This window comes from Hippopotamus amphibius, chromosome 9 (genome assembly GCF_030028045.1).
Source record: "Hippopotamus amphibius kiboko isolate mHipAmp2 chromosome 9, mHipAmp2.hap2, whole genome shotgun sequence".
Taxonomy (NCBI): Eukaryota; Metazoa; Chordata; class Mammalia; order Artiodactyla; family Hippopotamidae; genus Hippopotamus; species Hippopotamus amphibius.
The window spans coordinates 111,704,559-111,731,444 of NC_080194.1; the positions used below are offsets into that span (position 1 = coordinate 111,704,559).

A 26,886-nucleotide genomic window follows, 5' to 3' on the forward strand; every position below is an offset into this window, starting at 1 on the left:
CTTCAGTGTACATGACTGTATGTTCTGTCTGGAAGGAGAGATGGCCAGGGATAAGGATCTGTAATGAGTCATGGTCACTAGCTGCTAATTTTGCCAGAAAGTCAGAAAATCAGAAAGAACAAGGTTGGAAAACTTGGGACAAGGAGATATGGAAAATAGGTATGTCAAATTTTTCCTGAATGGGACAGAGTATGAGAATATTTGTGTCTCGTGTAAATGATCACCAAAGGACAATTTCAGCAGGGGAGGTTCTCAGTGATCAGGTGGACAGACGATTCATTCTGTGGCTGTCAGCAAGCCTCTCCCAGCAACCAGGGTTCCCCTTGCGCAAAAGGCTCCTGAACGAGTAGCAAGAGCAGTGGGGATGAAGGTTATGCACGTGCTTAGTAACATGGGTTTCTACTGCCAAGGATGACCTGGTAGCAGCTAATGCTCAGTGTCCAGCCTGCCAACAGCAGAGAGCAACACCGATTCCCTAATCAGGCACTGTCCCCAGTGGGACTAGCCAGCAACCTGGGAGCAGGATGATTACACTGAATCACTTCCATCACGGAGAGCACACTGCTTTGTTCTCACTGAATAAATACCTTAGATACGAATTTATCTTCCCTGCCCACAACATTTCTGTCAAAACCAGCATCCTTTCACTTACAGAATGCCTTATCCATCATCATGGTATTCCAAACAGCATTGCTTCTAATCAAAGACCTCATTTTAAAGTGAATGGAGTGGAGTTCTGGTTCCATTATGGTGGTGTAAGCCATAATAAAGCTATCCCTCCCTGATTACAGCTAGAAAGTTTGGACAAAATTTAAAAATAACTACTTGAGGATCTGAAAAATAAACAAAAGCAGGCAGATTGTGGAGGGAAGTCAAAAGTTGGAGAAATGACCTGTACAGGATGAGTTTCCTGTTTATTGTCTTTTCTCAGGAGGTTTTGCCTTGAGGCTGAGGCAGCTCCAGTCATTAAGCAGCACAGTGCAGGTGGCTAAAACTCTGAAAGAAACTTTGCCTTCTTACTGGTCAGAGGAAGAAAGGAAAGGAGCCAGGGCAAGACAGGGGATTAGAGGAAAATCCTAGCAAGAAGAAGGCAGGTAAAGAGGATCCCCAAAACTATATATAAACCTATGAAAGCCTCAGCTTAACTTCTAAGGCACATATGCAAAGGACAAATCCAAATGTGCTTAGCAAAGACTCTGCATTGATAAATGAATTGAGATTTGAACCACTACCTGAGAAAGGTGAAACAGAATTTATAATCCAGCCTACCAGGGTTGACTGCTTACTAAAACAAAAACATAAGCATTTACCAGAGGATTATAAAGGAACCCAGAGTCTACTCAAGATATTCGCAATGTTCAGTATACATGAAACTATGTAACATCATAGAGGCTCTGAATAACACTATCAACAATCTTGATTTAATTTCTAATTGACACTTAAAGGGCACTACATCCAACATATGCAGAATACACATTCTTTTCACATGCACAATGTACATTCCTTGAGAGAACAGATGCTGGACAAGTATCGAGAAATTTAAAAGGACCAAAATCATGCAGAATCATGCTATGCAAAACCATAGCAAAATTAAATAAGAATTTGCTGTCAACTAACTATCTAGAAAAACCCAAACAATCTGAAATTAAACAACATGCTCCTGAGTAATTTATGGGTCAAAGAAAAAAAATCACATGAGAAATCAGAAAATATTTTAAACTGAATGACAAAGAAGATACAACATACCAAAATTTGTGGAATATAACAATAAAGCAGTGTTTAGAGGGAAACTTATAGCTTCAAATGCATTTATTAGAAAAAAATGAAAGATCTAAAACTGATTCCTAAAGTTCCACCTTAAAAAGCTAGAAAAAATAAAAAAGAATAAGCTTTAAGTAAAAGAAGGAAATAATAAAGATAAGAGAGATGATGATAGTGACACAAGGTCAAAAAAGTAGGAGACAAACAACAGAGAGAATGATAAAACAGCAAAAGCTGGTTCCTTGCAAATATCAACAAAACTCAAACTCTTACAGTATTACCACAAACTAAGCAGCTTAAAACAGCACACCTTTATTATCTAAGAGTTTCTCTGGGGTCAAGAATACAGGCACAGCTTAGGGTCTTCTGCTTAGCATCGCACAAGGCTGCAATCAAGATATTGACCAGGGCTATAGTCTCATCTAAGGCTCAAGTGAGGAAGAGTCTACTTCCAAGCTTACTTGGATTGTTGTAAGAATTCAGTTCCTTGCAGTTGTAGTACTGTGAACTTCAGTTGTTTTCTGTCAGTTGGAGAACACCCTCAGTTCCTAGAGGCTATACATAGTTCCTTGCCACAAGGACGTCTCCAACATGGCAGCCTGCTTCCTCAAAGTCAGGCAAGGAGAGAGGGGGAGGGAAGGAAGACAGGGAGAGACTTAAGCAAATCCAGTGCTACAGTCTTATACAATGCAATCATGTGTTCACATACATCCTGTCACCTTTGTTGTATTCTACACGCATACCTTGTTTTATTGACCTTCACTCTACTGTGCTTTGCAGACACTGCATTTTTTACAAATTGAAGGTTTGTGGCAACTTTGCATTGAGCAAGTCTATCAGTACCATTTTTTTCAACAGCATTTGCTCATTTCCTATCTGTGTCACATTTTGTTAATTCTTGCAGTATTTTCAATTTTTTCATTATTATTATACTTGTTATGATAATCTGTGATCAGTGATCTTTGATGCTAGTATTACAAAGAGATGACGACTTGCTGAGGGCTCAGATGATGGTTAGTATTTTTTAACAATAAGGTATTTTTAAATTAAGGTATGTGCAATATTTGTAGACATAATGCTATATTGCACAGTTAATAGTCTACAGTATAGTATAAACATAACTTTTACATGCACTGTAAAACAAAGAAATTTATGTGACTCAGCTTTATTGCAACACTTGCTTTTTTGCAGTGGTCTGGAACCGAACCTGCATTATCTCTATATGCCTATGTCAGTTAGAAGCAAGTCACAGGCCCTGCCCATACTCATGGGAAGGGGATTACATAAGGGTATGAACACCAGAAAGAGGGATAGTGAGGCCATATTAAGAACGTGTCCATCACAATCAGGAATAAAAAAGAAGTTGTCACCATCAATTTCATAGACATTAAAAGGACTGTAAGAAAATACTACAAACAATTGTATGTCAAAAAATTTGACAACTTAAATGAAATGGAAAAAGTTCCCAAAAAACACAATGTATCAAAAGTGACATAAGAAGCAGCAGAAAATCTGAATAGCTCTATAACATTAAAGAGATGGAATTCATTATTAAGTCCTCCCTAAAAGAAAACTCTCAGCAGCTTTGGGCTCTGGTGGTTTAGAGATATTAGTTCTCAAAGGAGAAATGTTTCTTCTGGGAGATGCAACATTGTTTCCATTGAATAGAAAGCTGAGACTTAACATTTCTGCCTCCAGGTGACACTTAAGCAAGAGAAAGAAAGGTACTCTGGATTGATTAATTCAGATTATCAACAGGAAACAGGATTTAAAATACACAAGGGAGGAAGGAAAGACATTTCCCAGAATCCAGGAGATTCTCTATTACACATGTTTACAATGGAAAGTATACGGAAAATTACAGCAAAACAATAGAGGCATGACCATTATCGGCACACACCCTTTTGGAATGAAGGTTTGGGTCACCCCTCTAGGCATAGAACCATAGAACCAACATGGTTAGTGAGGGCAAATGGAGTATGAAATAGCTAGAGAAAGAAAGAGAAACACGATCACGCAACAGGTGCAGAAATGAGGACTACCACAGTGTTGCAGATATTCTTCCTTGCTTTGTTATGAATATATCTGAATAGATTAATGAATTCTTTTTTCCCCTCCCTTTCCCATACTCTCTAAAATAAGGTGTGTTACTTATGGCTGACTCTAAAGCTCAGTATTTAGGTTTCAGGATATTAAAGATGGAATGTGACTCAGCTAGGGCAGTAAATAAATATCACTCAGACATGAATAAAGTGCAATAAGAAACACAGTGTCACCTCTTCTAGGGAGATGGTTAGTGTGCTTTTAGTTCTGTAAGGGATCATTGCAACATGTTAAGCGGAAGCATAATGTCATTATCTTTATTTGGAAGTTAAACAGGGTTAAAATGGGTATGTATGTATGTCAGGCTGACAAACAGATGAACTATGCTGGACTGTCCACGGTCAGCTGGTACCACCAACCACTTTTGTCTAGGGCAGAAAATTAAGTCTCCTATAATTCCCTTCCCTGTGTGGTTCTGAGTAAAAGGCTGTCAATAAGAGAAATTTATATGAGATTTATAAAGTGAAAATGAAGCAGAAGCCATTATTCTCAAGACATGCAGTGCCTCCACAGACCTCTCCGAAAGCTCCCACTTCATCCCCATGGAATGCCTCACAGGCCTTTCCTTAGGCACCCTTACTGAGGTCCCACTTTGACAGCTAGATGCAGGGCTTCTCTGTAAACTCTGGCTTTCCACCCACTTCAGGCTTAAATCATTAATGCCTATTTTCTTTCTACGATAGCCTTATCTAGTTCATTCTCTACTCTTTTTATTTTATTTATTTATTTACTTATTTATTTGGTTGCACTGCATCTTAGTTGTGGCAGGTGGGCTCCTTAGTTGCAGCTTGCCAGCTCCTCAGTTGTGGCACCCACACCCCCCAGTTGTGGCATGTGAAGTTGCAGTTGCGGCACGCATGTGGGATCCAGTTCCCTGACCAGGGATTGAACCCAGGCCCCCTGCAGTGGGAGCTCAGAGTCTTATCCACTGCACCACCAGGGAAGTCCCCTCTCTACTGTTCTTTTAAATAAAATGTCCAGTACATGAAAAAATTTTCCAGACCTTAGTTCTCCAGTTTTCCTGCATTTGCATAAGCCATAATTAACATATTAAACCCCTAACGCCTATAATATTTACAGTAGTTCTCTTTCCCCAACTGAATGCAGACTGATACAGTCATAAAGTATAGCTGTAGCCACTGGAGTTCACCTCTGGGTAATGGCGCATTTCTCGCATAAGGCAGAATCCCTGTGACCTGGGCCATAATTTCAAATATTATCTACAAGAGCTTCATATCAGGATATAGTATTTTTGGTTGAAGAAATATTCTTCCTATGTCTAAGGTTTATTTTGCTAATAACAATCATTTTATTGAACACCTACTGATTCTCAAGTATTAAGTTTGGTGCTCAGCTAACAATGAAAAATCAGAATGGGAAATTAAGGAAACACTCCCATTTGCCACTGCAACAAAAAGAATAAAATACCTAAGAATAAACCTACCTAAGGAGGCAAACTACCTGTATGCAGAAAACTATAAGACACTGATGAAAGAAATCAAAGACGATACAAACAGAGGGAGAGATATACCATGTTCTTAGACTGGAAGAATCAACATTGTGAAAATGACTATACTACCCAAAGCAATCTACAGATTCAATGCAATCCCTACCAAATTACCAATGGCATTTTTCACAGAATTAGAACAAGAAATTTTGCAATTTGTATGGAAAAGCAAAACACCCTGAATAGACAAAGCAATCTTGAGAAGGAAAAACAGAGCTGGAGGAATCAGGATCCCTGACTTCAGACTATACTACAAGGCTACAGTGATCAAGACAGTGTGGTACTGACACAAAAACAGACACATAGATCAATGGAACAGGACAGAGAGCCCAGAGATAGACCCATGCATATATAGTCACTTTATCTTTGACAAAGGAGGCAAGAATATACAATGGAGAAAAGACAGCCTCTTCAATAAGTGATGATGGGAAAATTGGACAGCTACATGTAAAAGAATGAAATCAGACCTAACACCATACACAAAAATGAACTCAAAATGGATTAAAGATCTAAATGTTAGGCCAGACACTGTAAAACTCTTAGAGGAAAACATAGGCAGAACACTCTATGACATAAATCACAGCAAGATCCTTTTTGACCCACCTCCTAAAGTAATGGAAATAAAAACAAAAATGAACAAATGGGACCTAATGGAACTTAAAAGCTTTTGCACAGCAAAAGAAACCATAAACAAGACAAAAAGACAGCCCTTAGAATGGGAAAAAATATTTGCCAACAAAGCAACTGACAAAGGATTAATCTCCAAAATATACAAGCAGCTCATGCAGCTCAATATCAAAAAAAACAAACAACTCAATCCAAAAATGGGCAGAAAACCTAAACAGACATTTCTCCAAAGAAGACATACAGATGGCAACAAACACATGAAAAGATGCTCAACATCAGTATTTGTTAGAGAAATGCAAATCAAAGCCACAATGAGGTATTACCTCACACCAGTCAGAATGGCCATCAACAAAAAATCTAGAAACAATAAATGCTGGAAAGGCTGTGGAGAAAAGGAAACCCTCCTCCACTGTTGGTGGGAATGTAAATTGATACAGCCACTGTGGAGAACAGTATGGAGGTTCCTTAAAAAACTAAAAATAGAACTACCCTATGACCCAGCAATCCCACTACTGGGTATATACCCTGAGAAAATCATAATTCAAAAAGATACATGTATCACAATTTCATTGCAGCACTATTTACAATAGCCAGGATATATAAGCAACTTAAATGTCTATCAACAGATGAATGGGTAAAGAAGATGTGGCACATATATACAATGGGATATTACTCAGCCATAAAATGGAACAAAACTGAGTTATTTGTAGTGAGGTGGGTGGACCTAGAGTCTGTCAGACAGAGTGAAGTAAGCCAGAAAGAGAAAAACAAATACCGCATGCTAACGCCTATATATGGAATCTAAAAAAAAGGTACTGATGAACCTGGTGGCAAGGCAAGAATAAAGATGCAGATGTAGAGAATGGAATTGAGGACACAGCAGGGAAAGGGGAAGCTGGGACGAAGTGAGAGAGTAGCATTGACACATATACACTACCAAATGTAAAACAGAAGGCTAGTGGGACGCTGCTGCAGAGCACAGGGAGATCAACTTGATGCTTGATGATGACCTAGAGGGGTGGGATAGGGAGGGTGGGAGGGAGGCTCAAGAAGGAGGGGATATGGGGATATATGTATAAATATAGCTGATTCACTTTGTTGTACAGCAGAAACTGGCACAACATTGTAAAGCAATTATACTCCAATAAAGATCTAAGGAAAAAAAAGTTTGGTGCTCACAATACAAACTGCATACATGGTCCTTGCCTTTGAAAAGTCTTTAGTGTAAAAGAAGCAGCACATAATATAAACAGTCATAACACAGTGTGATAACTGCAAGAGTAAAAGCAGGCCCAAAGTACAGTAGAAGGATCTGTGGCACAGAAGAGGTGTCATTTAAGCTGAGTCTTAAAGGACAAAGTTGTAAACAGAAGAAGAAGCAAGATAACCAAGGCAGGGGACTTCCCTTGTGGTCCAGTGGTTAAGAATCCACCTTTCAATGCAGGGGACGCAGGTTCGATCCCTGGTCAGGGAACTAAGATCCCACATGCCAAGGGGCAGCTAAGCCAGCGCACCACAACTACTGAGCCTGTGAGCTCTGGAGCCTGCGCACCACAACTAGAGAGAAGGCTGCACACTGCAATGAAGAGCCCGCGTGCCAAAATGAAAGATCCCACATCCTGCAACGAAGATCCTGCGTACCGCAACTAAGACCCAACGCCACCAAATAAATTAAAAAAAAAAAAAAAGATAATCAAGGCAGGAAGAAGAGTAAGTGCAAAGGTACAGAGGTATAAAAATGTGCCAAGAGAATGAAAGGCAGGTAGTGTGGTGTGACTAGAAGGATAAAAAGAGACAAGTTTGAAAAAGAAGGTTGAAAGCAGAAGACAAAGAATCTCAATGCTATTCCGAGTTCCATTATGGTTACAAAGCAGAAGGTCTCAAAAGACCACCACTCTCATCAAAACAATCAGAAAACACCAGATAAACTAAACTTCATACTATTCTTTAGAGCCATCGAAGAGCAGTGGATGCAAAGAAGTCTAAACGAACCAAATTCCAGAGAAGGATGAGTTCTTCAAAGGTGAGCAAAGAGCCTCTTTCTATCTTGAATCAATTGCCTAGTCTGCATCTAGGCAGGCAGAGAAGCAGGCCAACCAGAGGTGAAAGATTTTGTTGATGAGAAAAAAAAGAAGCTGAATTCTTAGTGGCAGTGTGGACTGGTATGATAGATTTAAATCTAGAAGAGCCCCAGGCATAAAAATAAATCTCTTGGTCTAACAAAATTGTACTCCAAGGGACTTCTGCTAAGTAAGTAACAGTGAGAGCAGAGCTAGAAAGGAGAGAGATCTCCCAAACTTGTGTGGTTCTGAGGTTCCAGGGCCCTGCTGCAGCTGCAATCCAGAGGTGAAATAAATTAAGCTTCAACCCAACTCTGTGCCGGCTGCTATTTTTAAAACGTCAAAGAAATCAATCTTTTATCTACAGCACAGAGGAAACTGTGGGTTGGGCTAAAGGTCAAATCTCCATAATCTCATTTAAATCCAGAAGTAAACTAATTAAAACTGCTGCTCAGCCCCAGCTCAGCCTAACTCACTGAAATTTGAATGATCAGCCCATTACCCTAGCTGCCTGACAGAGGAAAGAATATACCCTTCTCTGGGAAAAATAAAGCAAAGATATTACCTAGGTTACTTCTCTACTCTTCTTTTATACAAAAGGTCAAGTATGAAATCAAAACTTCTAATACTTATTTGCTTCATCATGTCTAACTCATAATTAAGAAAAAAGGCCAAGGATTTCCCTAGTGGTCCAATGGTAAAGAATCTACCTTCCAATGCAGGGGCTGCGGGTTCGATCCCTGGTTGGGGAATTAAGATCCCACATGCTGAGGGGCAACTAAACCCGTGCTCCACAACTACAGAGCCCATGAGCCTTGGAGCCCACACACCACAACTAGAGAGAGAAAATCCACACACCACAGCTAGAGAGAAGCCCGTGCACCACAATGAAGATCCCGCATGCCTCAACAAAGATCCCACATGCTGCAACTAAGACCTAATGCAGCCAAAAAAAGAAAAGAAAAGAATAATTAAATAAATAAATATTAAAAAAGAAAAAAGGTCAGAAGAGATACCAATGTATGAGAACTTTAAAATAATTATTATAAATATGTTAAAAAGAATTTAGAGGAAAAGATGAACAGAATGGGTGAAGAGATGGAGGATTCCAGCAGAGAAATGGAAATTCTAGAACTGAAAAATAAATTATCTGAAATGAAGTCACTGGATGGGATTAATAGCAAACCAGACAAAGAAGAAGAAAGGATCAATTAATTCAAAGACAGGTTAATTAAAAACAAATCAAACCTGAGGCCCAGACCAGAGACAGCGAAAGAGAGGATCAGCGAGTCTGGCACATCTTAGTCAAACTGCCAAGGCCTGGAAATAAGAGAAAAATCTTACAGCAGTAATTGCCCCCCCCCCAAAAAAACCCCAAAACTATTACAGTCATAAGAATTTTAGTTGACTTATAAAAACAATGAAAGCCAATAAAATAACATATTCTAAATGCTGAAAGTAAAACAAAACCCCAAAACCTGTCAACCTAGAATTCTATATCCAGCAAAATATTCTCATATAATGGAGAAATAATGACATTTTCAAATACACAAAAGCTGAGAGAATTAGTAGCCAGCAAAATCTTACTATAAGAAATACTAAAAGAAGTTCATCAGGGTAAAAAGAGATGATTCCAGATGAAAATCTGAGTCTTCAAAAACGATGAAAGAGACCATTTGTGGCCCACAGAAAAGTTTGCAGCTCTTGTTAGAGAGCAACTACCATAAACAAACAAAAAAAGAGGTACAGCTAACAAGGGGAGCTAAGAGCCAATAGAGGAGATAAAATGAAATACTTAAACATACTAGACTGATGCAAAAGAAGGCAGAAAAAAACAAAGGCACAAAGACAGACGTCCAAATAGAAAACAAACAGCAAGGTGGTAGATTTAAACCCAAACAGGTGAGTAATAACATTACGTCTAAGTACATTAGCTAGTCCATTCAAAGCCAAAGATTATAAAATGAGATTAAGAAACAAGACCAGCTATATCCACTTATAAGCAACATATTTTAAATATAAAGACACAAATTAAGAGCAGCAGGGTGGAAAAATATACCATGTACATAGTATGCATAAAAACAACAAAGTGGCTATGTTTACATCAAAGCAGACTTCTAGAGAGAAACCTCAGAGATGATGAGAGACACTTCATGATAGTTAATTCCTCAAGAATATATAAAAGGGTTTGCTCCTAATAATGCAGATTCAAAACACATAAAGCAAAATTGACAGAAATTTAAAAAAAGACAAATTCACATCTTTCTCCAAAATTGATAAAATTAATTTAACCCTCCAATAAAATTAACTTAAACCCCCAATTAATTAACCCCCCAATCAATAAGAATTAGAAGATCTGAGCAACACTGTGAAACAACATGACAATTGATATTTACAGAATTTTACAAAAACTGCAGAACATGCATCCTTTCAAGTGACACGTGAGAACATATGCTGGCTAAAAGGCAATTTTCAATATATTTCAAAGGACTGAAACCACATGGAGTGTGTTCTTTAACAGTAACAGAATTAACTTAGAAACCAACAATAAAAAGATCACCAGAAAATCTCCAAAGATCTGAAAAGTAAATGCCATTTGAAGAGGTCTGGGCTTTATCCTATAGTACTAGTGCAGCTACTCAAGGTTTACACAAGGGAATGATACATTCAGATATAATACATTCAGATTTGAGCTTTTCAAAATTAACTTTCATTGAATATTTTTAAAATGTAGCTGAAGAATGACTGAACACACATACACAAAGGGGAATAAACCATAATTCATGTGAAAAATGAGGAGAAACTGAACTAAGGTAGCTGAAATAGGATTGAATCAAGATATTTTCAAATGCAGAATCAAGGGGACTTCACAACCAATTAATTACATGTGATCTGCAAAGCTAGTTAATCCTAACTAACTCTGATGACTAGACAAATAGGAATGCTATGTATGGAGACAGGAAAAACAGGGAGAAGCAGTTTCTGATGGGTACAGGAACTAGAAAACACAGGTGTGCACTGCAGGCTCTCCCTTTAATGCAAGAACATCAATTCCAACTGCTGCAGCTTCTTACTGTTTGGTTCAGGGATATAAACCAACTCCCTCTCCCAGCTCAATTAACATTCAAGTTCCTCTTGTTTGCTCTGTGGGTTCTGCACCCTGATATGTGCTTTTCCACTTGACTGTTTGCTCTTCCTTAGTACTGTCTAGTCTGGTTTCAACTGGATATTCCATTCACACTTGGATCTGCTTTCTAGCTCACTCTTCAGGCTTAGTAACCAGGTCTCTGAACTGTTTTTGGCTTGACCCATGTGTCCTGAGAACTCTGCTTCTCATATCTGCTCACTGGCTCATAGAAAACGCAAATATAGATAAGCACAGCCTCATCCCACCCCTATTCTAGATTCTTACTCAGTTTAGTGAACAATCCACCTAGCTTCCGCCTATCAGGGAACAAGTTTGGACAATAAATTCATTTTGGACATTGAATTTGAGGTCCTTGTGAACACCCAGGTTGGAGAGATACAGAAAGCAAGTGGAAGAAATGGGCCACAGGAAAGACACCCAGTAGGAAATAAAGATTTATGATCATTAGCAAATAGGCTGTAATCAAAGTCATGTGAGTAGATGAGCTTAATCAAGGAGACTATAAAACAGAAGTCCTAATCTGATGGGCTTTAGGGGCATCTATGAATCCACTGAAACTGTGGGCAAAATTCTGTGTATGTATGTGTCTGTATTTCTCAGATAGGGACCTGTAAGTTTCATCAGATTCTCAAGGGTCTGTAAATCTAAAAAGATTAAAAACCTATGGGGGAGGGAGATGGTTAGAATGTAACCTAGAGGGCACTATTTACTAAAATGTGCTACAATTTTGGGATTAGAGACCACAGTGGGAAAGGGTATGGAATATGTTAGCATTTCATTTCCAATTTACCATCTGAGTCACAGAAACCATGAAGCACACGATTTTCTATTCAAAATTGGGCAACATGTCCTCAAAATATGCTGACTCACATACCAATACTCCTAGACTACCCAAAATTGTATGAAAACCAGAATTTTTAGGCCTAGAGCTTTGGATTCTATATTCCCAGTCAAAACATGAATTTCCCCCCACTCCCATCCCATAAATAAAGGGCGCAATCTCCCCAGCCACCTTCTTTCTCTGGAGTCCATCTCATGTCACAGCTGACAATGGAAGATCACTTTCTAAGCATTACACTATGAAACCATGATTACTTCACAGTCATCAATGCTGATGTATTAGCATCTGAGATCTTACAGGCAAAAAGCTCTGAAAATACATAGTCCAACCCCGCAAAACAAGGATGTCAGCTTGTACGCATTATCACAGTGCCCAAAAATGCAATTATTGTCCACACTTTATCTTTTTTTCCTCAAAATTATTTGTCACTTTAGTGACAGACAGAGATGGCGGGGTGGAGGTTTTTTCCACTGTGCACTTTGAAACTCTTTCAAAAGCCACAAATGTGTATGAAAAAAATTCTCTAGTCACAAGGATTCAAACCACAGCATTCTTCTCTACTTAACCACTCAAGCAAGCCAAGAATAATCTAGCCAGCCAACCCACATGTAGGAAAACTATGATGTCTACTGCTTGGGAGACCTCTAAATATCACTTATGCATGTACCTTGGTTTGTTTATTTATTTATTTTTTTAATTTTATTTATTTATTGGCTGTGTTGGTTCTTTGTTGCTGCACACAGGCTTTCTCTAGTTGCTGCGAGCAGGGGCTACTCTTCATTGTGATGCGAGGGCTCCTCATTGTAGTGGCTTCTCTTGTTGTGGAGCATGGGCTCTAGGCATGTGGGCTTTAATAGTTGCGGCACATGGGCTCAACAGTAGTGGCTCATGGGCTCTAGAGCACAGGCTCAATGGCTCCGTGGCATGTGGAATCTTCCCAGGGCAGGGCTTGAACCCGTGTCCCCTGCATTGGCAGGCAGATTCTTAACCACTGTGCCACCTAGGAAGTCCTGTACCTTGGTTTATAAAAACCATTTCAGTATTGTACAAAGGAGAAAGCTATGAATTACCAATTACCAAGAGATTAAAACAGACTATGATAATGGATGCTAGACTGTGTACTTCGTCTTTAGCAGAACGTAATTCACAAAACTTTAACACATATAAAACTTTTTGAAAACTTAAGAAATGTTTCATGGGGGGAGGGTTGGAGTGGGATGAATTGGGACACTGGGATTGCCACATACACATTACTAATAAGAACAAAAATATCAAATTGTACACTTTAAATATATGCAGTTAATTGTATGTCAGAAAAAAAAAAAGAACATGTGAATAGATATGGCACAGAGACCTGAACAAGCTGAAGTTAGATTTGTATATTTGGCAATAGCAATGGACCTGATTCAACAGACCCAAATATAAGCAAACATCTAGTCAATCTGAATGGCAAAGAATTCTGAGTACAGGTTAATATTTACTGTAGAGTTTAGTGTATATATTTGGTATTTTGATGTAAACTAATCTTCTAATTTGTATTAGACAGGTCCTTTCTTTCCCTTAAACTGTGGAAATAAACATTTTCAAAACTAGAAGAACTGAGGTTGATATATAGTAAAATTAAAATATATCTAATAAAAAAAAGAAATGTTTCATGAAAGAATATATACATATAGGTAATAACTAGAAATGTTCAATTATATTAATCAATGAAACCTATTAAAATCAGCAAAAATCTAAAATAAAATTACCTATATCATGCTGGTAGTTCAAAAGATTAAAAAAAATTATCAACATATATCATGCACCTTAAAAAAGATTTCAGATACTTCGACGTGGTTTAAATCCCTCTCCTTAGTCTAGCCTTAAAAAACAAAAAACAGAAAACTAAAATGTAGTATGTGCAAAGATGTTCACTGTAGCACTGTTTGTCAAAGAGAAAATTGTAAGCAGCAAAAGAAAGATGGTAAAATGAATTACAGAACATATACTAGGGAAATATTTTATTTGTTCATTCATTCATTCACTTACTACTGTGTTTCGTAAAGGACTTAAGGTGACTCATACAATAATTTATTTATACAACCATGAAAATGTATGTTTAAAAAGCGTGTGTAACAATGAGAAAATGCTCATAAATATTAAGAGAAAGGGCTGGATACAAGACTGTGGGTGTGCAAAAGTAAGATTATAAGATATGTAATCTCACCTTTGTTTAACATATGCAAAGAAAAAAGAGAAATCTATCAAAATACTAAAAATGGTATTTGTCTGGGTGGTAGCATTATAGGTGAATTTTATTCCCTTATATTTTTAATTTTATAAGTTTTATAAACTAAGCTTAAATTTTTATAATATATGTATGAAAAATATTAAAAGGTTAGATTATTTAAAACATAAAAAAAACTGCCTCCATATATGATGGTTTGTAAGAAAACAGCTCTTCCTATATAGCCACTAATGACTTAAAAAAAGAAAAGTAATATCTAAGAGTAAAAAATCCACGTGGAAATCAGCCTCACGAAATATGTTTGTCAATTAAAGGTATCAAAGAAGAACAGAATAAAGAGATGATATATTATAAGGTTGTGGGGAAGGGAGGACACTGACATAAAAAGAGAATACCAGAGAAAGGCAAGGGATTTTAATCTTGAAGTGCAATAGCCTATCCGTGAACTTATGCTAACATGGTTGTCTTCTTTAAACTGTAGTTTCAAAAAAGACTACATCTATAGGCAGAAAGTAAAACTGCAGTTGCCAGGGGCTGGAGGAAGGGGGAATGGGTAACGAGTCTGTAAGGTCAGTTGGGAAGATGAAAAAAGTCCTGGAGATGGATGGTGCTGACAGTTCTACAACAATGCGAATGTACTGAACTGTAGCACACTTATAAATTGTTAAAATGGTAAATTTTGTTATTTAAATTTACCACAATAAAAAAAAAGAATAAATTAAGGTCTGATTTGAAATTGGTTATAGAGGTAAGGAATATATATTCAGATTTTTTGAGTTCTCAGCTTTCTCAAATAAGATTATAAAGATGTGAGCATAACTATTAAAAGAAATAGTTGTAATCACACTTTAATAGCAACTTTCTCTCAATCAGAGGGTTGTTTATTGTACCTATTTAATAATTCTTCTCATGTAGCCAATGTTTAGTTTTCAAGTATCAAGAAATTATGCCTCAACTAAACAAAGGTTTAAAAGTAAAATAGTCGGACTTCCTAGGTGGCGCAGTGGTAAAGAATCTGCCTGTCAATGCAGGGGACACAGGTTCAAGCCCTGCCCTGGGAAGATTCCACAAGCCACGGAGCAACTAAGCCCGTGTGCCACAACTACTGAGCCTGTGCTCTGGAACCTGTGAGCCACAACTACTGAGCCCATGTGCCACAACTACTGAAGCCCACGTGCCAAGGGCCCGTGCTCCACAACAAGAGAAGCCACTACAATGAGGAGCCTGCGCACCATAATGAAGGGTAGCCCCCGCTCGCAGCAACTAGAGAAAGCCTGTGTGCAGCAACGAACACCCAATGCAGCCAATAAATAAATTAAATAAATAAATAAATTTTTAAAAAAGTAAAATAGCCATCAGATTCAAAGTAAAAAGAAACGAGAAGTAAGTGAGGCCACTAATAATTCTGGTGTTATGCAAATTTATGATAATTAGCTATGAGAATAAATCTCCCCAACAGTAAGCACCATTTTAGAAACTGGGGGAATTAGATTAAAGAATTGTCCCCACAGTCCCTGGAAAGAGCTACAGTTATCCTTAATATGCAGTGGAAGATTTCTGATGATAAAGCATTTTACAAACAGGATTTTTCTAATCTAAAATAATCTTCTGATCATAAAAAAGCAAGAAACAAAATTTAAAAAAACTATTTAGGACCCAAATTCCATATCCAGTTTTCTCAATTCACTTTGAAAATCTCACTTACCCTTCTAGTGTTTTCAAGGATTTTGGGATCAGGTTTTCCGTAGTTAGGTGGGTTGGCGTATGGGTCATATCCAAGTTTGGCAAGCATGGGTGCAATCACTGCCATGTCTTGTAAAACATCTGGAGGTATCTTCCCAACCCATTTTGATAGAGCTCCCACATTGACTGGCTTGATGACTTGGTCTGTAGATCTCTCCACTCTGAAAACAATATAATGTGAATAAACATGTATGTGGAATACTTGAAAACAGTATTGGAAATTATTTTTGATGACTTTAAAAATCACAAGTCTCTGGATTATAAAGCTATTGAGAAAGAGCACATTTTTCAGGCTTAACAGTATTTACCAGACTTTTTTTTTTAATATTCTCAATTTGACAGCAATTATTGGCAACCTCAGATTTCTATAAATAGGAAAAAGGGTCAGCTGAAAACATCTGCACAAGATGTATTGACACTTTAATTACTACATTCAGAAAAAAATAAAGATGAGACTGCTTAGAAAAACAGCTGGTCAACTTACTTGAAATACATCAAAAAAACACAAGTAAATAAGATGGCTTGATGAATGATGACTAGAGGGACAGAAAGATGGACTGATTATGTGATAAAGTAAATATAGCAAAATGTTAACTGTAGCTAGTGGGTATAATTCCTTCAGTTCTTTGTACGTTTGAAATTTTTCATAATAAAATATTGGGGGGAAAATAGTCAACCATAATCCACTAAGAACGCAAAATATTCATTTGTCCGATTTTTCTTTTGATTTCCTAAAGAACCCTATTTTCTAAGGAAGAAAAAGAAGTGCTGTTTATGACTTTCAATATTATAAAATAAATGTGTTCTACCTCTTGACCTAGAAATTTACTTTAAGCTTATAGTGACACTATATTTGACTAAATAACTCATAATCTTAGAGTAAAATATAATATAAAATGACATCTAGATTTAAACTGGATCTGAACTAGCAGATTTTGGCCTAATGCTTATCAAACAAAACTGCCTAAGAGAGTTTTATATCATAATACATTAGAAGTCTTTCAAACACAAGGTTAAAAAGACCGCTTCCTTTAAGTTTTCTCTCTCTCACTGCAGATAATCATTATCTGATGAAGAATCCCTCAAAGGGCCTCCACTCCTTAAAAAATACACAAGAGAAAATAAAATGATTCTTCCCTGGGATTCTGTAAGGCCACTAGCTCCAAGTTTCCTCCCTGCCTCGATGGCCACCTTCCTTTTTTCCTCTTAAAAATTTCTCCAGAACTTCATTTAACCCACTACTCTCTTCACACTATACATTTTCCATGTATGGCTTCATCTCTATGATCTTTTCTTGGTATTTTCTACCTGAGGAAAGGACATTCTGGGACTTCTCTGGTGGCACAGTGGTTAAAAATCCTCCTGCCAATGCAGGGAACATGGGTTCAATCCCTGGCCCAGGAAGATCCCACATGCCATGGAGCAACTAAGCCTGTGTGCCACAACTACTGAGCCCAAGTGCCACAACTACTGAAGCCCGCATGCCCTACAGCCTGTGTGCCACAACTACTGAGCCCGTGTGCTGCGACTACTGAAGCCCGTGTGCTGCAACCACTGAAGGCCACGCACCTAGAGCCCATGCTATGTAAAAACAGGAGAAGCCACCGCACTGGGAAGGCCACACACCACAACTGAGAGTAGCCCACACTTGCCACAACTAGAGAAAGCCCTCGCTCAGCATCAAAGACTAAACACAACACTCCCCCCCACCCTGCAAAAAGAACATCCTTGTTTGTCCAGGACAGGTCCAGTTTATACTGACTGCCCCCAGCTTAATTATGAACAGCACATCCCACTCATACCCACAAATGTTCAAGTTTGTATGATAAATTATATAGTCACCCTACTCTTATACCCTGCACACACCCCAAAACTAAGATGGTCCAAAACTGGACCCATCATCTTCTGCTCAAAATCTACTCCTCTTCATGTACATCTTACATGATAAATGGCACCACCACCTCTCTACAAGGAAAAACCAGAGATCTCAGTTGGGACAGGGAGAGAGCAAGATCACTCCCAAGTTATCCAGTTCTAGAGGCTCTTTTTTTTTAAATAAATTTATTTATTTATTTATTTATTTATTTAATTGGCTGTGTTGGGTCTTTTTTGCTGTGCACACTTTCTTTTAGTTGCAGTGAGTAGGAGCTACTCTTCGTTGTGGTGCGCGGGCTCCTCATTGCCATCTCTTCTCTTGTTGCGGAGTACAGGCTCTAGGCACGTGGGCTTCAGTAGTTGTAGCACATGGGCTCAATAGTTGTGGCTCACGGGCTCTAAAGCACAGGCTCAATCCTGTGGCACACGGGCTTAGTTGCTCCACAGCAGGGATCTTCCTGGAGCAGGGATCAAACCCCTGTCCCCTGCATTGGCAGGCGGATTCTTAACCAGTGCGCCACCTAGGAAGCCCCTAGAGGCTCTATCTTTGAGTAGGAAAATCTCTCCTCTAGTCTTCCTGCCACTAACCTTAGTTCATGTCACCATCATTTCTCACCCAGATTACTACAAAAGCCTCCTAATCTCCCTGCATTTAAGTAGTTGGCTTCTTTGCCCAACTATCTATCCAGATTATAAGGAAGGTCTATGTTTTATTAATCTCACGATCACAGTATCTAGCATATTAACATATAATAGATGCCCAATAAATGTTCATTAAACTTATGAATAAAAGCTTTTCATGGGGAAAAAACCCCCCTACAAATTTAGTTTACACAAACATGCTCAAGAGAAGTCAAGGATCATATCTTAACAAGGATATCAACTGACACGATGAAATAATTAGAGAACAACCAAGTGCTGAACTGAGTGATATTTACTGTTGGTGCACTAGGAATGTTAGAGAATGGGAGTCATGTTTGCAGAGATAAACATTTCAAGGGAAAAAACGCTTATAGTAAACAAAAAATAATAATTTCTGTTCATTCTATGTCAGGTACTTCGCATATGATACCTACTTTAATCCCTGAAACAGCCTTAAGAGAAAGATATTATCAGTCCCCATTTTTAAACTGTGTTAACTGAGACTCATAAGTGACTCATCCAAGGTCACACAGCCTGGAAATAATGGAGTTAGAATCTGAACCTACGTCTGTCTGACTCCAAAGCTCCTATTTTACCCAGTTTCTCTTACTGCTGTCCTATTGATCATTTTAATTTTTACATGCTATGCTTCCCTGAAAACCTTGGTCTCTTGTTCTATACTGCATAGACTAAGTTGTTTTGCCACAGTGATAAACGTACTACACATGTAATAGGTATATACAGAGCTGTGCCAGTAACATTTAACAACCTGAACTCTGAGAAGGGAAAGGCCATGATTTATAGCATTTACTGATGACCAATGGTGTAAATACTCTCACCATGGCTGGTTTCAAGCTACCAACATGATGTTATTGACCACAGAGTTGAGAAAGTATGCACAAAAATGGGTTCTCTATAGCTGGGGCAATCCAGCTCCAGCAGACCACTGGATATCTATAGGGCCACAGTCTCTTATTCCAAATTCTGAAATCCAAAAAGCTCCTCAAACTAAACATTTTCCTGTAACTCATGTGGCAGCAAAACATAACCTGAACTGATAGGAATCTATTTATAGTCTTTATTCTTCTTGGCATAAACAATCATACTCTTTAATACAGAAATACTGATGTGCTTGATTACAAAGTGTTGACTCAGAACAAGCAGAGGATATTCTGTAATATGTATTATGTACATCATATGACCTTTCTAGAATCCAAAAATTTTGAATTCTGTTAACGTATCTGTGTTAAGCACTGAAGTCACATACAAAGTCTTGTAGGTGTCATAACTAGGAAGTTGGGAATGATAAAAAGGTTTTAATCACAGGACTGACAAGACGAGATTATCCTTATTTGCATTCAATGTTGATAACTATGGGAAGAGTAGACTGAAGAATGGGGTAACCAGGGTCAGAAAAACCAATAAAGACTTTCAACTATACATGGACAGAACTGAGAAATGATTAAAGCTTCAACTACAGCAAATGACATAAAAATGAAAAGAAAAAACCTCCACAGATTTCTTTTTAATAAATTTATTTATTTATTTATTTATTTATTTATTTATTTATTTATTTTACTGGCTGCATTGGGTCTTCGTTGCTGAGTGCAGGCTTTCTCTAGTTGTAGCGAGCAGGGGCTACTCTTCATTGCAGTGTACGAGCTTTTCATTGTGGTGGATCCTCTTGCTTTGGAGCACGGGCTCTAGGCGCGCAGGCTTCAGGAGTTGTGGCATGTGGGCTCAGTAGTTGCAATTCGCAGGCTCTAGAGCACAGGCTCAGGAGTTGTGGCACATGGGCTTAGTTGCTCCGTAGCATGTGGGATCTTCCCAGGCCAGGGATCGAACCCATGTCCCCTACACTGGCCGGCGGATTCTAAAGCACTGCGCCACCAGGGAAGTCCCCATAGATTTGTTTTTAATCGATCAGACTTCGTGGTCAATTAGATATGGGAAGGAAAGAAAGGAGTCTAGATGAATTCAGATTTGACTTGAAGGACTTGAAGTGTTATCATTCATTACAATAGCATGGAGGAAAAGCATAACTATTGTTGCTGAGTTTTGTTTCAGATGTAGGGAACAAAGGAAAAGAGGTAAATTGATAGTAGTCAGGAAGCTACCAAAAGTCTAAAGGAAAATTACAGTTGACTAAGAGACTGAAATGTAGTATGTGGTCAGTAAACAAGAGCTATTATTATATTTGCATCCAGATTATAGCACCGGTTCAGAAGAAAAATGAAAGCCATTATTTATCATGATAATTGAATAAATGATTTAAAGATAAAGTCCAACCATCTCTTGTCTGAAAGAGATAGAATTCTAAAATGAAAAGGCTTTTTGTTATGTAAGTACTGAGTCACAAGATCCACTAGTAGCAAATGTAGTTGCTATGGACTCCTTGGGGGAAGAACTTAGGAAGGCCTACTGCATATCAATCAGCTGTTTCTCTTTAAGGCAGCAATAATGGCATTTTATATTGATTGAGCATAAAATTCATATTAAATATTTTTTGAACCTACTATGTGTCAGGTCAAGTGTTAGATACTAAGGATGCAAAGATGACATGACTAGGTCATGGCCCTCCTCCCAAGAAGCTCAGAGTCCAGTAAGAGAGATAAGCATACACACGATTAATATGCAGCATGAAAAATGTGATGACAGAGGTTAGAAACCATATTATGAAAAAAAAATAAATAAAAGAAAGAAAGAAAGAAAGAAAGAAAGAAAGAAAGAAAGAAAGAAAGAAAGAAAGAAACCATATTATGGGAATGCGGATGACAGAACTAGGCCATTTGTCTCCTGGGGTGGGACATGAGTTAGCAAAGGTTACCAAGGAGCTAAGGTAAAGGTCAGTAATCTATGGGTCACAGGCAAAATCCAGTCCTACGGCCAGTTTTTATCTGGCCTTCAGTCTAAGAATGGCTTTACATTTAAAAAAATTTTTTTTAAATCAAAAGAATATTTTAAACCCATGAAAATCATACAGAATTCAAATTTTTACATCATAAAGTTTTACTGGAACACAGCCACACTCATTTGTTTACATACTGTCTATGGCTGCTTTTGTGCTGCAATGGCAGAGTTGAGTAGTTGAGGTAAAGACCTTAAGGTTGCCAAACCTAAAATATTTATTATCCAGCCCTTTGCAGAAAAAATTCATCAACCCTAATCTAAGACTATATCTTAAGGGCATGTAGGGTCTGTGGGGGGGGGGGGGTTGTCTCAGGTGATATCCTTCCTCACAGAAGGACCACATCACCTTTTACACACACGGGAACCTGGTGCATTTAGAGAATGACACGTGAAGAAAGCTAAGGATGTGTTTGGAGCTGCTTGGGTGGAGAGGGTGAGAAGGGGGAAAAGAAACAGAGTGTTTACTCTGTACTTAGATTCAAGAAAGACATCTGTTGTGTGATGAATAGGATAGGATAAAATAAAACAGAAAATAAATTAAAAAACAAGAGAAGGTTTGGTCCCAATCCTCCAGGAGGTCACTATCTGGTTGGTTTGCCACACAAACTTTCCACATTTGAACTCTTAAAATTGCGTCTTAGTTCTAAGCCAGCACTCTGGGCTTGTCTTTCATCTCTTCCCATGGGTGCCAGCTAGTCAGCCTTCTTCGAAGAGGCAGTGAGCTGCAGTGGTGAGAACGCAGACCTGGAAGTCGAGCCTGTGTGATCTAGCTTCAGGATCTAGGAAGACTCTGATCCCTGGATAATGACCACTAACAAGCAGAGACACAGTTTTGTAAAACACTGCTCAAAAGCAGAAATTGTCAAACTATGGCCCAAATCTGGCCTGCTGCCTGTTTTATAAATAAAAGTTTTACTGGAACAAAGCCATATCCACTTGTTTCTGTACTATCCATGGCTGTTTTTGCTCTAACATCAGAGCTGAACAGTTATGACAGAAATTGTATGGCCGACAAAGCCCAAAATATCTGCTCCTTTACAGAAAAAGTTTGTCATTCTCTGTTGAAAAGGATACAGTTATTAAAGAACTACAAACCTCCTCCAGAGAGCCTGATCTTCTTCTCTAGACAACAACCTGCAGGCTGGATGGAATTCACCCAATCTCCTTCACTCCCTCATTCCTTCCAGAAGCGAACCAACACTTAGGCCTGAAGTGTACTAGAGTATAAACTAGTTACCACTCCAGTACCCTCCAGTCTCACTGGGACCATAAAACAGAGCCTGACAGACATATGTTTCAACACCCACAGCCCAGGCACAATACTGCAAGGCAAGACAAGACATCTATGAATCTGCAGGCTCTCCCTGAGTCTTAAGTGTCCAGGCTCCCCTCTTCTGCGGTGTTCACAGTGGAAGGCATTCCTCCCTCAGGGAATGGTGTCAGTGCCAAAGTCCTGAGTGAACATAATCCTCCAAGACGCTCATTTTAAAAGCGTGGATCTTCTGCGAGTCTTAGTTAAACACTACAGCCAGGCGAGCTGCCAAACCGCAGGTCTGAATTATGATATATAGCAACTACTACAGGAAACCAAACTCTCTGCACTAAAGTATCAGCGCTGGAATGGACATGCAAAAAGGAATGGGTAAAAGTACATAATCCATATGGCTACACTTATTAGAGTAAAACAAAAGATGAAATACCATTAATAGTCATGTTTTCAAAGACTGTTTTCCTCTTAGCAAATGTTCAGGTTATGTCTTGTGAAAGGGGATTTTTAAATGTGTACATAACAGAAATTCAATTTTGTAAAAATGTGTTACATACGCAAATTTTTTATATAAGCATAGAATCAGCAAAATGCTAACAATGACAGTGATACGATTTAAGCATGATTTTTACAGTCTTACCTGACTTTTCTATGATAACTAATGTCTTTCTTTTTCAGTCCATGCAACAGTGGGATGCATAGGATCACAAAGATTCACTGAGAAGTCTAATAATTATCTCAAGTTCAGCACAGTCCAACTCCTAATCTTATCCCCCAAATCTACTATACCCACAGTCCTCCCCATCTCAGTTAAAAGCAACTCCATTCTTCTAGCTGTGCAGGATAAAACAAGATAAAACTGGAGCTGTCTTTTGACTCTTCTCTTTTTCTCATACTCAGCATCTGATCCATCAGAAAAGCTTATCAACTATACCTCAGAATATATCCAAATATGATCACTTCTCACTAATGTCATTGCTACTCCCCTGATTCAAGCCAACACTGTCTCCTGCCTGGATGTCTACAATATTCTTCTAACAGTGTCTCTGCTTCTTTAGTTATGTCCCTGTGGTCTATTCTTACTATAAAAGCCAGATAGAGCCTTTGAAAACACAAGGCAGATCATGTCACTCCTCTGCTCAAAATCTTGCAAACCCCTTCCCCCCGGCCGCCCCCAACCCCGAGGTCAGGTATTCCGAGTCCAATGTCCTGAAAATGAGAGGGAATCTGAGAAACTACAGAATATCTTTTCATTTTGCCAAATATTCCCTGAAAACAAAGAAACCAGATAGCAAAACCAAAGCCCCATAAACAACATTTAAAACAAAACTAGGTGACAAAGTCCCCCCACAAGGCCCCAAATACAAGTGGGCGGAGACCTAGCCATATTACCTGCATGGAATGAATGTTTAGGAGGAAAGAGAGAGAAGCAATAGGACATAGGAAAGACAGCCATACTGTGAAACCACAGCAGATCTATTTGAGAACACTAGTTTAAAGCGGGAGGGGTTTCACCCAAACCAAAAGATGAGTGCAAGTGGCCCTTGGTAAGTTCTGAAAGGGGTCAAAAGGCTAGCAAACATGAACTCTCGAAACCAACCAGCCAAAGCTCCTTTCCAAGACAGGGCACCACACTGAAGGAAACTTCTGGAGTGGAATCAGAATAGGGACAGAGACAAAGGAGTGAGAAAGTTCAGATACCTTTGAGGGAAGAGTGCAGAGCCAGTAAATCCCAGAAAGCAACCCATCATATTATTTAATATTTTACCAAAAAATCAGAAGAGGGAGATCTATGCAATTGATAAGGAGACCCCGAACCATTCCTATTTCATGTACAAATGAGCAACAAAAAAGTACAAGGTCAAATCTCAAAGTTATTATGAGAGAAAAAGAAAATAACATCCCTGTGGATAAGGAAAGCAACCAAAAAGACATGCCCACAAAAATTAAAATTGTAACTTACTATTTTAAAACAAGCTAAAAGACATTAAGAAAATGATACAAGATAGGAAAGAACAACATAAATCATAATTACAAAAACTCAGAAATGAAGTGATAGAACTGAGGGGAAAAATTAGAAACGAAAAAAGATCATGTCAGAAATGAAGACTAATCTTAAAGAATGACAAGCATTAATAAATATAATACCCTTTAAAGAAATTAAAAATGAAGTAGAATAATGCCTTCAAAAGACTTAAATGTTTTCCAATTTAAAATAATTGGAAATAGAAGTATTAAAAAGTAAAAAATGAATGAAGAGATAAAATTCAGGACAAAGTGACCAAATATTGAAGGCCAAAAAAGAAAAAAAAGGAACCTAGCATATGAATAACAGGAAGGAGAAAATCAAAGTTACAAAATACTAAAAACCAAAATTCAAAGAAAACACTCTTTAAAAATGTTTTAACTTTATAATTGGAAGAGTATATGGTCTATCTGAGAATATCTGCTTTATAATGACCAATATCAAGACATATTCTAGTAAAATTACAGGACTATAAAATAAAAAAATCCTCTGAGCATCTAGGCAAAATGAGCAAATGATTTAAAGGAGAAAAATAAAGGAGCAAATAAAGAATAAGAATCAAAATTACATTATCAGACTTTCCAACATCAACACTGCCAGAAGAAAATGGAGCAATCTAACATACATGGAATAAAATTGAGCCAAGAATTCTATACCTAGAAAAACTGACTTTCAGGTAGAAAGGGCACAGAGAAGTTGTTACCAAAATTAAGAATTCAGGGGGACTTCCCTGGGGGTCCAGTAGTTAAAACTCCATGCTCCCAATGCAGGGGACATGGGTTCAATCCCAGGTCAGGGAACTAAGATCCCTTATACCACACAGCACAGCCTAAAGCAGAAAAAATAAACACAAACAAACAAAAATCTTAAGAACTCAAGGAACGTTGTTTCCATCGACACTTTCTGAAGAATCTACTAGAGAACAAGTCAGCAAATCAAATTTTTTCTGTAAAAGACTAGATAGAAAATATTTTAGGCTTTCAAGCCACCATCTCTGTTGCACATCCTCCTTTCAAAAAATTTTTTACAACACTTTAAAACTCAGTAAATGCCATTATTAGCTCACAGGCCATTCAAAAACATGTGGCAAACCAGTCTGCCAACCTCTGTACTAGAAAATGAGCTTCAGACCAAAATCATTGAGGTACTGGCAAAGGACTCAGATATCCTGACCAGGTAGCAGACCTGAAACACCATTTTCTGCTAAAGGAAACTAGGATATATCAGAGAAATGACTGATTTGAGATCTGAACTAAGCCTATAATATCTTATGTCAGATAGCAAGAAAGGTATCATATATTATTATGGTAATGGCAAAAGTATGCAGGCACCAATTTGAAGAAGTGGTCACAGATGAAACAATCTGAACTTCAATAAAAATAATTGCAATAGACGGAAATCATCAAATTGGTCTCTTGGGAAGATATAATAAGGAACCAAACTCATTACCATAAAAACTAACAAATAAAGAATAAGAATCAAGTATTTATCATGCCTTTTTCCTGTGTGAACTATAACCCTGGGTGACCAAATGCAGGAATATATCACCTTATAAAAATTTTCCAACTAATATATAGAAAAGAAATCAGAATTGTAATATCAAAATTTTGCAAGAGCCAACAAATTGATGAATCTAGGCACAGAAGATCAATGGCTGCTAAAATAACAAAAGGAAAGTCAGGGAGCTTCCCAGTTGCCTAGCTGTTAGGATTCTGGGCTTTCACTGCCGTAGTCCAGGTTCAATCCCTGGTGAGGGAACTGAGATCCCGCAAGCTGTGGGGCGTGACCAGGAAAAAAAAAAGACAAATACACATAATGGATGGTCTTGCCAAATCAGATCTTGAGTCTGATTAAGCCTCATTTGCATGAAGTACAGAATCAGAAAGATATGTTGGACAATCAGCAGTTTCATTAAAAAAATTGTGCAATCACCAAAATTCAGATTATAAATAACTTCACAGGCTAAATGACCTAAGCTTTTCAAAAAATAAAGGGTACAGTAAAGAAAGCAGTGGAGTGTTTGGAAACCTTTAGAGTAAAAGAAACTTAAAGACATGTTAAATTACTTCTAATGAGTAAGACCGCAGTATACAGAGAAGCATATTTGGGTGATAAAACTATAAAGGAACATTAGAAGGTGATTTCT

The 26,886-nt window shown here is 38.1% G+C and overlaps 1 protein-coding gene across 5 annotated transcripts in view; it reads right to left on the reverse strand.

Annotated features, from left to right (window-relative positions):
- TPST1 (tyrosylprotein sulfotransferase 1) overlaps window positions 1-26,886 on the reverse strand; it is a 111,009-nt gene that overhangs the window by 35,964 nt on the left and 48,159 nt on the right. For all 5 annotated transcript variants that reach the window (XM_057695526.1, XM_057695527.1, XM_057695523.1 and 2 more), the window contains one exon: window positions 15,983-16,181. In XM_057695526.1, coding sequence (XP_057551509.1) covers window positions 15,983-16,181 — 199 coding nt within the window. The remainder of the gene's footprint in view (window positions 1-15,982; window positions 16,182-26,886) is intronic.